At 36.9% G+C, this 14,338-nt stretch overlaps 2 protein-coding genes across 2 annotated transcripts; both read left to right on the top strand.

The window, feature by feature from the left end:
* The first annotated feature begins 20 nt into the window (after positions 1 to 20).
* Positions 21 to 3,383, top strand: LOC122055897. Its single transcript, XM_042617578.1, has 2 exons — positions 21 to 209; positions 1,222 to 3,383. Exon 2 carries the CDS (start codon positions 1,815 to 1,817, stop codon positions 3,084 to 3,086), a length of 1,272 nt encoding a protein of 423 aa, XP_042473512.1. The 5' UTR covers positions 21 to 209; positions 1,222 to 1,814; the 3' UTR covers positions 3,087 to 3,383.
* Positions 3,384 to 10,887: 7,504 nt separating this feature from the next.
* Positions 10,888 to 13,739, top strand: LOC122055899 (nardilysin-like). Its single transcript, XM_042617580.1, has 4 exons — positions 10,888 to 11,674; positions 12,441 to 13,076; positions 13,152 to 13,305; positions 13,497 to 13,739. Exons 2-4 carry the CDS (start codon positions 12,943 to 12,945, stop codon positions 13,731 to 13,733), a joined length of 525 nt encoding a protein of 174 aa, XP_042473514.1. The 5' UTR covers positions 10,888 to 11,674; positions 12,441 to 12,942; the 3' UTR covers positions 13,734 to 13,739.
* The last annotated feature ends 599 nt before the right edge of the window (positions 13,740 to 14,338 follow it).

Raw genomic sequence — 14,338 nt, 5'->3', positions numbered from 1 at the left:
CCATGTGTTAATATTGATAAGGTTTCCCAGTCAGCACTTTAATAATAGAAGCTTTTTGAGTTGTAAAGGGTCAAAAGATAAGATTCGCATGAATGATGATGGGGCGCCATGAGCACCCAGTTCATCGAAATCTTCTCTATAAAACCCTCAGTCTAGTTTCATTGCAAGACATCAAGCGCTCTACGCTACAAGTCTTACTCTGAATATTTGTAAGTCAGTTTCCTTTCTCGCAAAACTTAGTCTTGTATTTCTTACTAGTGTCTTGTACATTATCTAAGTTTGTGAAAAAGAAGCCACGTTTTTTTTTCATGGTATCAGAGCTAATGGTTATGGTTGAGTAAACTTATAAAGGTATTCAAGGAATACAGAAAATAGGTAGCTTGTTTTAAATTAATTCCTGTTATCTTCTAAAACTTATTAAACATACTTCTGTAGGAATTTTTAATAATCAATTGTGATAAGGCAACCGATGAACGACGGATGGATTGCAAAAGGGTAGGTCCTAACTTGGTAGAGAGGAAGGAGCCTCCAATCCCAAGGGCACACCTACATGAGCAAGAAAATCTTTAGAACCTCCTAAGCTGTAAGCAGTTGAAAGTTAAAAACTCTAAAGAACGTAGAATCTGATAAGTGTTAAAACATAGTGTCTAATTGAAAAAGAAACTACTTGATCGCCCGTAAGCCTAGTAGTTTTGGTTAAGGTGGATAGCCAGAAGGCTTAGCTGGGTATAACTGATGAATAGCCAGAAGTCAGTATATTCGAGAAAAGACTTTTATGTCTAGACGTTGGGAGATAGCTATACAGGAATGGTATGCAAAGGCACCTACTGCAAACCTTGAGTACCTTGATTTAGCAGAATCAAAACCAACCGTTAAGGAACTAGCTCATAATTTAGCTGTGATATGTGATAGATTAAGCCTTTCCAATAGGGTGAATCTCAAAAATTTTAAGCAAATTCAGGAAGAAGTAGAATCCTTAAAGGAAGAAAATCGGAAATTAGTCAAGGAAATTAAAAATTTGACTAAAGAAGTAGTACAGGATAGGCCTGTAACTGAAAAACAGTTGGAGAAATTAATCTTGCAAATCACTGAACAATATAAGCAAGAAACTAGGCAAGTAGTATTTCTTTCTGAACAATTAAAAAGGAAACTTGATCTAGTAGAGGTGTCATTACAAAAGATAGGAGCTTGGGCCTCTTCATGAGCTATATCAATACACAGGCAACAAGTTCATACAAAGACACCCTCCAAGCAACAGAAGCAATAGAAGCTCCTTCTATAGGATTTTGTAGACCTACAGATTATAAAGGTGCTCTTAGTGGAACGGTAGCTGCTATTAAACAAGCCAATACCCAAATTCAGCTTCTAGTTACAATACTTGAGAAGCTTGAGAATTTGGAAGACCGAGTCAAGAATATTGAAGCAAAGACAAAATCAACTGCTGAGGTAACTTTACCAGAAGAAATTATTCAAGAATTATCCCATAAAATCAAAAGTTTATCTCTGAAGGAAAAAGCAAACGAAGGAAGGGGAAAGCTACTTGTGTTCAAAGACCCTTACGAGCTTTTTCAAGAACAAAAGAAGAAATGACTACCAAAACAACGATGAACCCTCCTGTTACTACAAACTTAAGAACAAATACAGACGGTGTACCCCTCTTTGAAGATCAGGTGCGTAACTACAGACAAAATCAGAGAAGGAGATATCTAGCAGGAAGAGCCTTACAAAGGGTAGCACGGAGAATAACAGGAAGAGGACCTTATGCATATACCCTCGAACAATAATTAGACCCTCAAGTACAATTAAGGCAATCCATGCAGGAAAGGGCTACCCTAGTACCTGCTGAAGTTCTTTATCATTCAAGAAGAGATGATGCACACCATCGTGTGTATATGCATCGATCTGAAGAAGCTATTCTTGTTACAACTAATCAAGTTGACAGGGCTTTTATTCAAGAAGATAGCTTTCACCAGCTACAAAGAAGTGGAATGAGATTTATTCATATGGGGGTAATACAAGTCAGGATTCAAATTCTTCATCGACAAGAAGAAGGGACTTTATTACTTGTGGTGTTTCGTGATAATAGATGGCAAGGAGATCAAGCAATATTTGCCACAATGGAAGTTGATCTTACGCATGACAGCCAACTAGTGTATGTAATCCCTGATACAATGCTAACTATATCTGATTTTTATCAAAATATACAGATATCTATTTTAGCAAGGGGATATGAAGGCTGGAGAAATGGCGAAGCTAATATTCTTATTACTCGAGGAATGGTTGGGCGATTATCCAACACACCGAATGTTGGATTTGCATATGAAGTCCAAAATGTTGTGGATTATTTTACGAGCCATGGAGTCAAAGCGTTACCTGGAAGACGATATAATACAAGAGAATTTATGGGGCAAAACTGGATTATTAGACCATCAACGATCAATATTCCATTACAACCGACAGAGGTAACCACTAATAATCTTATTGATGGCAGGATTTCACTTCATTTTGAAAATTATCAAGCAACAAGGACACCAACACCACCAGACTACAATTCCATTGATCAAGAGAATAGTAATGATGATGAAGAAGAAAGGATGCATCTAGTGGCTGTTCTAGTCGCTGAACAAGACATTCTAGTTGCTGAACCAGAAGTGATTCTCTATATCAAAAAGAGAAGTGCAACAGCTAAAACACCAAAAAGGGCATCAAAAGGAGCAGTTGGATATGACCTGGCTATTGATCAAGATTATAGTATTCCTCCACGAGGGCAAGAATTGTTGAGCACTGGTGTCAGTATAAAAGTTCCTGAAGGCACTTATGCAAGAATAGCACCACGCTCAAGTTATGCTATTCAAGGAATTATCATAGGAGCTGGAGTTATTGATTCAGATTACAGAGGTGAAGTAAAGATTTTAGCACATAATTTCTCTGACAATACTTTGTTTTTCAAAGCAGGTGAATACATAGCACAAATAATTTTGGAGTGCTGCAAAACCCCAATGGTTATGCCTGTTCTAGAATTAGATATGACCTCCAGAGGAGAAGAAGGCTTGGCTCAACAACTATTGACAAGGAACAAAGAATAGCAGAAACAGAAGCAAGAAGAAATCAACTATTACAAGCCAGAAAACAAAAGCAACAAATTCCTCCTGACAAAGGAAGATCCTCACGAACTGCAAAGCAATACTGAAAAGCGATTGGATTAAAATATTTTACATCTGAAAACATTTGGGATCTACTTCAACCCCATACTTCCGAGACACTTGAAGAACCTGAGTATATTGAATTCGAAAAAAAAAACTTGGCTTCTTTTTCACAAACTTAGATAATGTACTAGACACTAGTAAGAAATACAAGACTAAGTTTTGCGAGAAAGGAAACTGACTTACAAATATTCAGAGTAAGACTTGTAGCGTAGAGCGCTTGATTTCTTGCAATGAAACTAGACTGAGGGTTTTATAGAGAAGATTTCGATGAACTGGGTGCTCATGGCGCCCCATCATCATTCATGCGAATCTTATCTTTTGACCCTTTACAACTCAAAAAGCTTCTATTATTAAAGTGCTGACTGGGAAACCTTATCAATATTAACACATGGACGGCTACCCGTGGCTCAATCCATGATGGGAATAAAGCTTTTGGATTCTCTGGGCTCACCATGCTCCTTTATGTCATTCATGGTGGGTTGTCATTGATTAACTGTGCGACGTGTTGCATACTGATGAATGCTTTGAATAATTCGATCATTGCCGTGTTAACAGCTGGTAATGCTTTTTGCCAATAGGTTCCTTTTCCTTGGTAGTGGCCTATTTTGTGAAAGTCGGCTTCTTTGAGCTGGCAGATAAGCTCAAGTTCTCTGATGCTGCTGAGGATGCGTTTAATTGCTGTCCATTCGATGTCGGCCATATGTGATCGTTTGTCAAGTTCTTCGGGATTGAAGATGCCAGTTTTTGCTCCGTAGCAGGCCAATTCTTCATATTGTTGAAGGAGATCATAAGGCCCGCTAGGTGTTGGGATGCCATTGAATTGGGTTTGGCCTGGATCTGTAGCAGTACTTCCTCGATCTGAGCTAGTAGCAGAAGATCCTTCTCCGAGGGAGTCCATGGACCTATTAAAGAGCAAACAAGTCGAGAAAGTGCGTCAGCTAAAAAATTATCTTTACCATTTATATGCTGAAATTGGATCTCCATGCCAAGTCCAGTAATGAAGTCAGTGAAAGTCACGCATCTGACTCGAGATTGTTTGTTTCGAGCGGATTTGTTAAAGAAGCTTATAATAGCTTGGCAATCGGTGCGGATCATTAATTCCGTTTTATCCAGATAATATATTTTGAAGCTATTAAGGCTATTCATTACGGCATGGATCTCGGCATCAATAGTGGATTTCAGGGGAGAGTATTTGCCACTAGAATAGGCACATATTTTTTCTTCTGAGGCTGGATCATACTTTTTTAGCTTCCATTTGCATATTCCTCCCCAATCTTCCATGCAACCATCAGTCTCAATAATAATATAACAATCCTCTGGTGGAATTGAGAGATCAGGCAACTCATTAATCATCCTTTTGATCTTTCTAATAAGTTCCAGGTCTTGAGAATTCATTCTCTTCTCTCCAGTTGGGCTTGTCTTTGAATACAATGGACTTAATAATTTTCCAAGGTTGGGAATATAGCTTCTGGCATAATTTAGCAAGCCTAACAAAGATCGAAGACCCTTGGTAGTGGAGAGCTCTTGCTCATTGAAATTAGATATCTTTAAATTATATGAGACTGAAGTTTAATTGTAAATTGTCCAATAGATGCACCAAGAAATTCAATGTTTGGACTTCCTATCTTCATTTTGGTAGGGTTAAGTACTAACCCATTTGCTCTGCATATCTCGAGCATAACCTTTAGGTGATTCTTATGTTCCTCTTCTGTTTTGGAGAAAACAAGTATATCATCAATATAAACAGCTAAAAATGTCTCCGTACCTTTGAAACAATTATCCATTTTCCTCTGGAAAATAGTCGGAGCATTTTTGAGTCCGAATGACATGACTAGCCATTCATACAATCCATCGGGCACACAAAAGGCAGTCCATTCAACAGAACTTGGGTCCATAGCAATTTGATGAAATCCAGACTTTAAGTCAAATTTAGAATAGATTTTGCTTCCCCCAATTTGCTTAATGATTGTATTAATCCCTGGAAGGCTATACTGGTCTTTATGAGTATTGTCATTTAGCCTCTTGTAATTGAAGACCATTCTTTCTTTGCCTTTGATTTCTCTCTTTGTTGCAGGATCTATAGTAGTTCCTGAGTGAACTATAATAGCAGTGGTACGATGTCTGCTCTTACTTGGCCTAATAACCTTCAGGTCTAAGAGGGCCTTGACATGTCGTTTAAATGAATCTTGCATTTGCGGAGTAACATGCTTTAGAGGCCTGTCTTCAATGGTTAAATCTGGATTCTTGATATCTAATGTACATTTGATTTGATTCTTCGACCAGTACTTCATAGGGTTATTGCCAATATATCCTGTATCAGATAATTCCTTAATGATTCCTTCATTATGAGTACCATTTTGCCATGTGCAGACTTGCTCTTTTATTTGATAGTACTCTTCTTCTTCTAGATCAAGTTCTTCAATTGCTGATACTGAAATAACATTTTGGTGAGTTTTGATTGTGGTAATATTTTTATAAAATGTTACCTCATCTCCTTCGATTCGAATGCCTCCATAAAGGGATCTGATAAAATTACAGCCAAGAATCATTGTAATATTGCCTCCAATAGATAAGGGAAAGACATAAGTATATGGTATCCTGAAGGAATGCTCCCCAATTTTCATACTTCCATATTTTAGCTTTTTATTTGATGTTGTTTTGAAATTTACTATGAAAGTATTGTCTTCTATAGCTTCAGCTGGAACGGAAGTTTGATCTATGCAACATGTGGTTGCTCCTGTATCAAGAATAGCATTTACTTTAAATTCCTTGATACCTGGAATATATATTTCAACTTCAAGATTGAAGAGCCCATTTGTCCTTTTCTTTGATAGAGAAGCTTCTTCAACTGAGAATGCCTTTTCTCTTCCTTCTGAGATAAACATGTTGACTTCTTCATTTTGTTTTTGCAATAATGTCTTCAGATCTCCATTTTATAACTCTAGAGCATCTATCTTGAATCTTAATTCTTCATTTTCAGTATCAACCTCAAGCTTTTCGGCAGAGGCTTGTCGGAGAAGCTCTTCTTTTTCCGTTAAGAATTCCTTTCTTATTTGATCAATTAGTAATTCCATCATTGCATGAGATGCTTCAACTTCTTGCTGCAATCTAGTTATTTCTGCTTCTGCCCATGCTATATAAACTTGTTGTTCCTTGATTAGACTTGTGGGATTATAAGGGAGAGATACAGTTCTTTGCACAGGTATGTTCATGTTAAAATAATTGTCTGAACACATACCGCATGTTGTTATTCGGCAAAGAGTGCAATGTGCTCGATGCTTCCTCATGGTCTCCCGCTTGCAGCAATGACATTTTTCATAGGGAAATGGAATATCATCATTTATTAACCATATAGGAATGCAATCATGTTGTTCTTTTGATACTCGAACCATTGGTTGCCATCCTCTAGTTTTCCCTATCATATAACAGTTTTTTGTTTCCATAAAAACACACAAGTATTCTGTTGCTAAGGATAATACCTGGTTATCTTCCCCCTCAGAGATACTATATATTGCATCTGACTGCTCATCTCCTTCTTGTACCGAACATAGCAACTCTTTTTGTGTTTTTGTATTCTCTTGGACAGTCTCTAGCAAAGTGGCCTTTTTCTCCGCAGAGAAAACACTTGCACTTTTTGTTTCGTATTAAATGCTTCTTCTTTTCTATACGAGCATGAGACTGATGTGGCTTGCCTTTATAAGTGGTTGATTTTCGAACTCCATATCGCCTTTTTGAATCCTGATAATAGCCAGGTATAGGAATTTGATTGCAGAATGACCAGTCTTTTAATGACCTGCTAAAGACAGCTTTCTTGCATTCCTCTTCTAAATACCTGTATGCAAAAAAAATACGAGGATGTACTCCCATGGTATTACCTAGGTACATTTCCTCAAAAGCTCCTTTTATTCTTTTGCCAAGGTCTCCTGGTAATTTTAACCAGAATTTTTCTGATAATTCCGGACCTGTAAATAAATGCCCTGTTTTTGCAGCCAAATTCACATATTCATTCATGAAAGGGATAATATTTTTGACTTGTAAACAGGTTAGTCTTTCCAAATCTCGGTACGCTCTATCTTGCATATCAGTGGATCCTTGAAAGGGATCTTCAAGAATAAATATGCGTCTAATTTGAGAGATTAGATTTTGCGTACCATTTCGTCCATCAGCTGATTTAACTAACTCAGCATACTCATTAGGAAAAGTCATTCGCCACTAACTCCATGTGAGCCTTTCGGATTCTCCCAATAAGTTTTCGATAAAATCAGCTTTATCCTGAGTGTCAGCAAAATTTTGAAGGGCAACAACGTTCTTAGTGATAGCTTCCCATCGTAGGAATACATCTTCAATCTTCCCCAATTGTGTTGGGAGGGTTAATATTGCTCCTGTCTGTTGTTGTGTTGACGGTAAATTCCACCATTCAGAAGTATTGTTTGCTTTAAAGCGTCCTTTATCCTTGTAGACTTGCGATGGCTCTTTAGCAATACTTAAAGGCTCAGGTTTTGGCCTTGTAGGAGGGTAGCCAACTGGATTCATTGTAGTATCAACAGGTGGCCTATATTGAGAAACCGCTTCCTGAGAATAAATCTGCTCAGATAATTGCTGTAATTGAGGATAATCCATGAGCCAATCATTTCCTTCTACTTCTTTTCCTACAGCAAGGAGCTGCTCAGATAAGTGTTGAGATTGTGGTGTTGTGCTACTACTTTCCCCACCACCTACTGCTGTGAAAGGATTAGTAAATTCATCAGTAGAAATAGAAGTATCAGATTATGGAGCATCAGTTTGCAGCATTAAATATTGCAAATATTGGATATAATCATCATCCACTATATCATCTGCATCCTTCTGACTAACACATAAAAAATTATTCTTTGCCAAGAATTCAATATACTCAGGTTCTTCAAGAGTCTCAGAAGTATGGGGTTGAAGTAGATCCCAAATGTTTTCAGATGTAAAATATTTTAATCCAATCTCTTTTCTGTATTGCTTTGCAGTTCGTGAAGATCTTCCTTTGTCAGGAGGAATTTGTTGCTTTTGTTTTCTGGCTTGTAATAGTTGATTTCTTCTTGCTTCTGTTTCTGCTATTCTTTGTTCCTTGTCAATAGTTGTTGAGCCAAAGCCTTCTTCTCCTCTGGAGGTCATATCTAATTCTAGAACAGGCATAACCATTGGAATTTTGCATTACTCCAAAATTATTTGTGCTATGTATTCACCTGCTTTGAGGAACAAAGTATTGTCAGAGAAATTATGTGCTAAAATCTTTACTTCACCTCTGTAATCTGAATCAATAACTCCAGCTCTTATGATAATTCCTTGAATAGCATAACTTGAGCATGGTGCTATTCTTGCATAAGTGCCTTCAGGAACTTTTATACTGACACCAGTGCTCAACAATTCTTGCCCTCGTGGAGGAATACTATAATCTTGATCAATAGCCAGGTCATATCCAGCTGCTCCTTTTGATGCCCTTTTTGGTGTTTTAGCTGTTGCACTTCTCTTTTTGATATAGAGAACCTCTTCTGGTTCAGCAACTAGAATGTCTTGTTCAGCGACTAGAACAACCACTAGATGCATCCTTTCTTCTTCATCATCATTACTATTCTCTTGATCAATGGAATTGTAGTCTGGTGGTGTTGGTGTCCTTGTTGCTTGATAATTTTCAAAATGAAGTGAAATCCTGCCATCAATAAGATTATTAGTGGTTACCTCTGTCGGTTGTAATGGAATATTGATCGTTGATGGTCTAATAATCCAGTTTTGCCCCATAAATTCTCTTGTATTATATCGTCTTCCAGGTAACGCTCTGACTCCATGGCTCGTAAGATAATCCACAACATTTTGGACTTCATATGCAAATCCAACATTCGGTGTGTTGGATAATCGCCCAACCATTCCTCGAGTAATAAGAATATTAGCTTCGCCATTTCTCCAGCCTTCATATCCCCTTGTTAAAATAGATATCTGTATATTTTGATAAAAATCAGATATAGTTAGCATTGTATCAGGGATTACATACCCTAGTTGGCTGCCATGCATAAGATCAACTTCCATTGTGGCAAATATTGCTTGATCTCCTTGCCATCTATTATCACGAAACACCACAAGTAATAAAGTCCCTTCTTCTTGTCGATGAAGAATTTGAATCCTGACTTGTATTACCCCCATATGAATAAATCTCATTCCACTTCTTTGTAGCTGGTGAAAGCTATCTTCTTGAATAAAAGCCCTGTCAACTTGATTAGTTGTAACAAGAATAGCTTCTTCAGATCGATGCATATACACACGATGGTGTGCATCATCTCTTTTTGAATGATAAAGAACTTCAGCAGGTACTAGGGCAGCCCTTTCCTGCATGGATTGCCTTAATTGTACTTGAGGGTCTAATTGTTGTTCGAGGGTATATGCATAAGGTCCTCTTCCTGTTATTCTCCGTGCTACCCTTTGTAAGGCTCTTCCTACTAGATATCTCCTTCCCTGATTTTGTCTGTAGTTACGCGCCTGATCTTCAAAGAGGGGTACAACGTCTGTATTTGTTCTTAAGTTTGTAGTAACAGGAGGGTTCATCGTTGTTCTGGTAGTCATTTCTTCTTTTGTTCTTGAAAAAGCTCGTAAGGGTCTTTGAACACAAGTAGCTTTCCCCTTCCTTCGTTTGCTTTTTCCTTCAGAGATAAACTTTTGATTTTATGGGATAATTCTTGAATAATTTCTTCTGGTAAAGTTACCTCAGCAGTTGATTTTGTCTTTGCTTCAATATTCTTGACTCGGTCTTCCAAATTCTCAAGCTTCTCAAGTATTGTAACTAGAAGCTGAATTTGGGTATTGACTTGTTTAATAGCAGCTACCGTTCCACTAAGAGCACCTTTATAATCTGTAGGTCTACAAAATCCTATAGAAGGAGCTTCTATTGCTTCTGTTGCTTGGAGGGCTTCTTTGTATGAACTTGTTGCCTGTGTATTGATATAGCTCATGAAGAGGCCCAAGCTCCTATCTTTTGTAATGACACCTCTACTAGATCAAGTTTCCTTTTTAATTGTTCAGAAAGGAATACTACTTGCCTAGTTTCTTGCTTATATTGTTCAGTGATTTGCAAGATTAATTTCTCCAACTGTTTTTCAGTTACAGGCCTATCCTGTACTACTTCTTTAGTCAAATTTTTAATTTCCTTGACTAATTTCCGATTTTCTTCCTTTAAGGATTCTACTTCTTCCTGAATTTGCTTAAAATTTTTGAGATTCACCCTATTGGAAAGGCTTAATCTATCAAATATCACAGCTAAATTATGAGCTAGTTCCTTAACGGTCGGTTTTGATTCTGCTAAATCAAGGTACTCAAGGTTTGCATACCATTCCTGTATAGCTATCTCCCTACGTCTAGACATAAAAGTCTTTTCTTGAATATACTGACTTCTGGCTATTCATCAGTTATACCCAGCTAAGGCTTCTGGCTATCCACCTTAACCAAAACTACTAGGCTTACGGGCGATCAAGTAGTTTCTTTTTCAATTAGACACTTTGTTTTAACACTTATCAGATTCTACGTTCTTTAGAGTTTTTAACTTTCAACTGCTTACAGCTTAGGAGGTTCTAAAGGTTTTCTTGCTCATGTAGGTGTGCCCTTGGGATTGGAGGCTCCTTCCTCTCTACCAAGTTAGGACCTACCTTTTTGCAATCCACCCGTCGTTCCTTGGTCGCCTTATCACAATTAATTATTAAAAATTCTTACAGAAGTATCTTTAATAAGCTTTAGAAGATAACAGGAATTAATTTAAAACATGCTACCTATTTTCTGCATTCCTTGAATACCTTTATAAGTTTACTCAACCATAACCATTAGCTCTGATACCATGAAAAATATGCTTGCCTCTTGGTTTTTCACCTGCCTTACCGTTTAGATGTTGATAATGATGTGACACACAAATCTTTAATCTTCTCTCTGTTTAATATATATTATTAATGAAAATGTTTATACTACGTCCTTTTATTAGTTCAGTCATCCAATATGAGCCATGGTTTGGGTCCCAATACATTGAAGAAGATATTTCACCATCTCTTCTCAAGCTTTAGAAAATCCATCTGAAATTACCCCGTCTTTGCATTTATTTTCGAAGAATGACTTCATCCCTCATGATGCTTCGAAATTTTAATATGCCAAAAATCCTATCAAATATTAGTTTCCCTCAGTGTATTATTGACAGTCCATTACTGAAACTTTGGTATAAGATGGACACAACATGCAATGTGTCCCGTGCAAATGCGTATTTTTGCTATTCATAGTCAAAGAAGGATAAGTTGATCCATTATTTGTTTTATTCCCTAATTTTAATTGTGCAGGCTGGATTAGCTAAACTGGAAACTTCTTTGTCATCATTTGGTGGTGGTAAGCTTGTATTGGGGCTGCATGGTTTCAGTGACAAGCTACCAATCTTGCTATCAAAGATATTGAACTTTTGACCAGAACATTTACGCCAAGTATGGATCAAATTAAGATATGCCATTTGTTCTGAAATTCTTGAGCAATTATAAATAGAGATAGGAGAGTGGTCAGGGTTGGCTACTACATTCTTTCGTTGTACACCTCATATATTGTTGTTTGTGTTGCTAAAAATATAAAAAAATTAATAAATAGAGCAATTGAATTAGTTGTTGAACCCTTGCCGAACCTGTATATGGAGCTGTTTGGATCAATGTATCTTCTAAAGCACCAATAAAGTTAATATATGGTTGGATTCAAACACAAGTCAAAGTCCAATAAATGTCTACGATCAACCGACAATTCTTTTTTTGTATTTTTTTGTTTTATAATGGATGTTACTACTCACTGCATGATCCAATATTACCAGCACATGCAGTGGGATACTGGGTGCCTTTATTTTCAGATTTCAGAAATTTGCCTTATCCATTCCTTCTTTTGAGGATGTTTAAATTTCATTGCCTTTTAAATACTTTTTTTGTTAAATTTCATTTTCATACTGTTTAAGAATATTTTCTTAAATTCTTTTATCTCTAAGGGCTGGTACACAAACAAAATTCTACTACAAGCAGTGAGTCTCAGTCACTACCATTTTTTGTGTTTTTCTTTTAGCTGATAAAGGGAATAGTCTGATGCTTCTATGCTTGCTTCATCAAAGTTTCAATTAAATTTTTGACGGGTTTTAGAGTTGATTATTTTTTAGTTCTACTTGTCTGTTATTTTTCTTGTAAGAGTTTTTTTTTTCTTTTGCCTTGAACTGTTTAGGCTATTGAGGAGGAGACGGAGAAAATTTTCAGAAGCTGCAATATGGCACCTTTCTTCTGGGATGTGGACAAACTTTTCTGCCTCACGACTGTTACTTTTTCTGATTTAATTGGGTTTATTCTAAGGCTTATGTCTCAGGGAACCAGACCAGATGGGTAGTATGAAACTTACTGTCTTTTTTTTGTCCTCTTCTAGTCTTCTTAATCTGCAGTCTGATTAATTGAAGAATTCTCAATTTACTATCTAATAGTACAGGATGAACTCTGATATGCCTTTTTTAAAACCTGTTTGTTCTTACAACTAAAACTATTATATTGTTTCAATTATATATTGAGGGCCTCTGCCATGGAAATTTATCTGAAAAGGAGGCGATTGACATATCAAATATGTTTATTGATGCCTTTTCTGTTGAACCTATACCTGCAGAGTTGAGGGACAAGGATTGTGTCATTTGCCTTCCTGCTAATAGTTGCATGATCAGAAGTTCTCCTTGAATTGCTTTATGTGTTTATTCTGTTCGCATCTACAGCTTTATTTTCTAGTCGAACAAGATGTGGGGATTGAATCCACTAGATTGGAAGTCATCATTAATCTTTTCAGCAAAATTATAGAAGAACCATTCTTCCATCAGCTTAGGTAATGCCCCATGCAACGAAACCTCAGTATGTGAAAACGTGGATATATTTACTTCACTACTTGTGCTGGCCATAGGACAAAGGTGCAGTTTGGTTACGTCGTTGACTGTGGCCCAAGGACGATCTACCGTGTTTTGGGATATTGCTTTCGTGTTCAATCCTCGGAATATAGTCCGATACACTTGCATGGCAGGATAGACAACTTCATCAATGGCCTTCGAGATTTACTGGTACTTCAATACCTGATTTGATTTTCCAATCTCCTGCGAGTTTCTTAAATAAGACTACGGATTCTAAGCCTAATATAAATGCTAACAATGTTCAAATGAAAAATATCAGAGTGCTGACATTGTTTGTCATGCATTCTTTTATCGCACAGAGCTTATACATGTATGACAATATATTGATTTCTTTGCAACAGGAATCTCTTGACGACAAATCTTTTGAGAGCTATAGAAGTGGACTTATGGCAGAAAAGTTGGAGAAGGCTCCATCACTTTTATACGAGACAGCAAATTATTGGGATGAAATTGTGAATAAAAGGTTTTCTCATAAATTCCTTCATTTGCTGCATAATTTTGCTGTCAGCTCTACCTTTCACATTATTGCAACTTTATTTCTCTGTAATTTGTGCTCTTCGTCAGCTAGCACAGTTTAGTGACCATATTCCATAACACCATATTACGCCATATTACGAATAATATAATCTTATATTGAGCTCCATAGATAAAAAAGATTCATGTTACTAATTTTGTCAAAGACAACTTGATGATAATGAGTATCGAAAAGAGTGGAGTTATAGATTGGTACAATAAATATTTGAGACTAGAGTCCTCAAAATGTCGATGGCTTTCTGTTCACGTCTGGGGCTCTGAAACAAACTACAAAGAAGAAGCAGTTTTGCTTAGTAAATTGGGTGAGGTCATCGAAGATGTTGCTCTATTGAAATCGACATCGAACTTCCATTTGAGCCTCTGTTGAATAACCCTCATACCGCTAGATTTGCTTTGATTCTGTTTGTCAAAATTGCCGGTTTTACTTGGTTTGGCAAAATTGCCTCTGTTTTTTTTTTCATACTGCAAATTGGCCGCTCTCCCTCCACTTGCGTAGGAATATATCATCTATCATATTAGAAATTTCTGACTACTTGAATGTTGAAATATGACTCCTTTTCAGCACATTATGAATTTGATGCTTTATCCATTACACGACCCCCTGCCCTTCATCCTTCTTGTTTACCAGCCACGACCATCTGGCATCACA

Source organism: Zingiber officinale, chromosome 3B (genome assembly GCF_018446385.1).
Source record: "Zingiber officinale cultivar Zhangliang chromosome 3B, Zo_v1.1, whole genome shotgun sequence".
Classification (NCBI taxonomy): domain Eukaryota; kingdom Viridiplantae; phylum Streptophyta; class Magnoliopsida; order Zingiberales; family Zingiberaceae; genus Zingiber; species Zingiber officinale.
The sequence above is the reverse complement of the archived record's forward strand: the minus strand, read 5'-3'. Positions and strand labels throughout refer to the sequence as shown.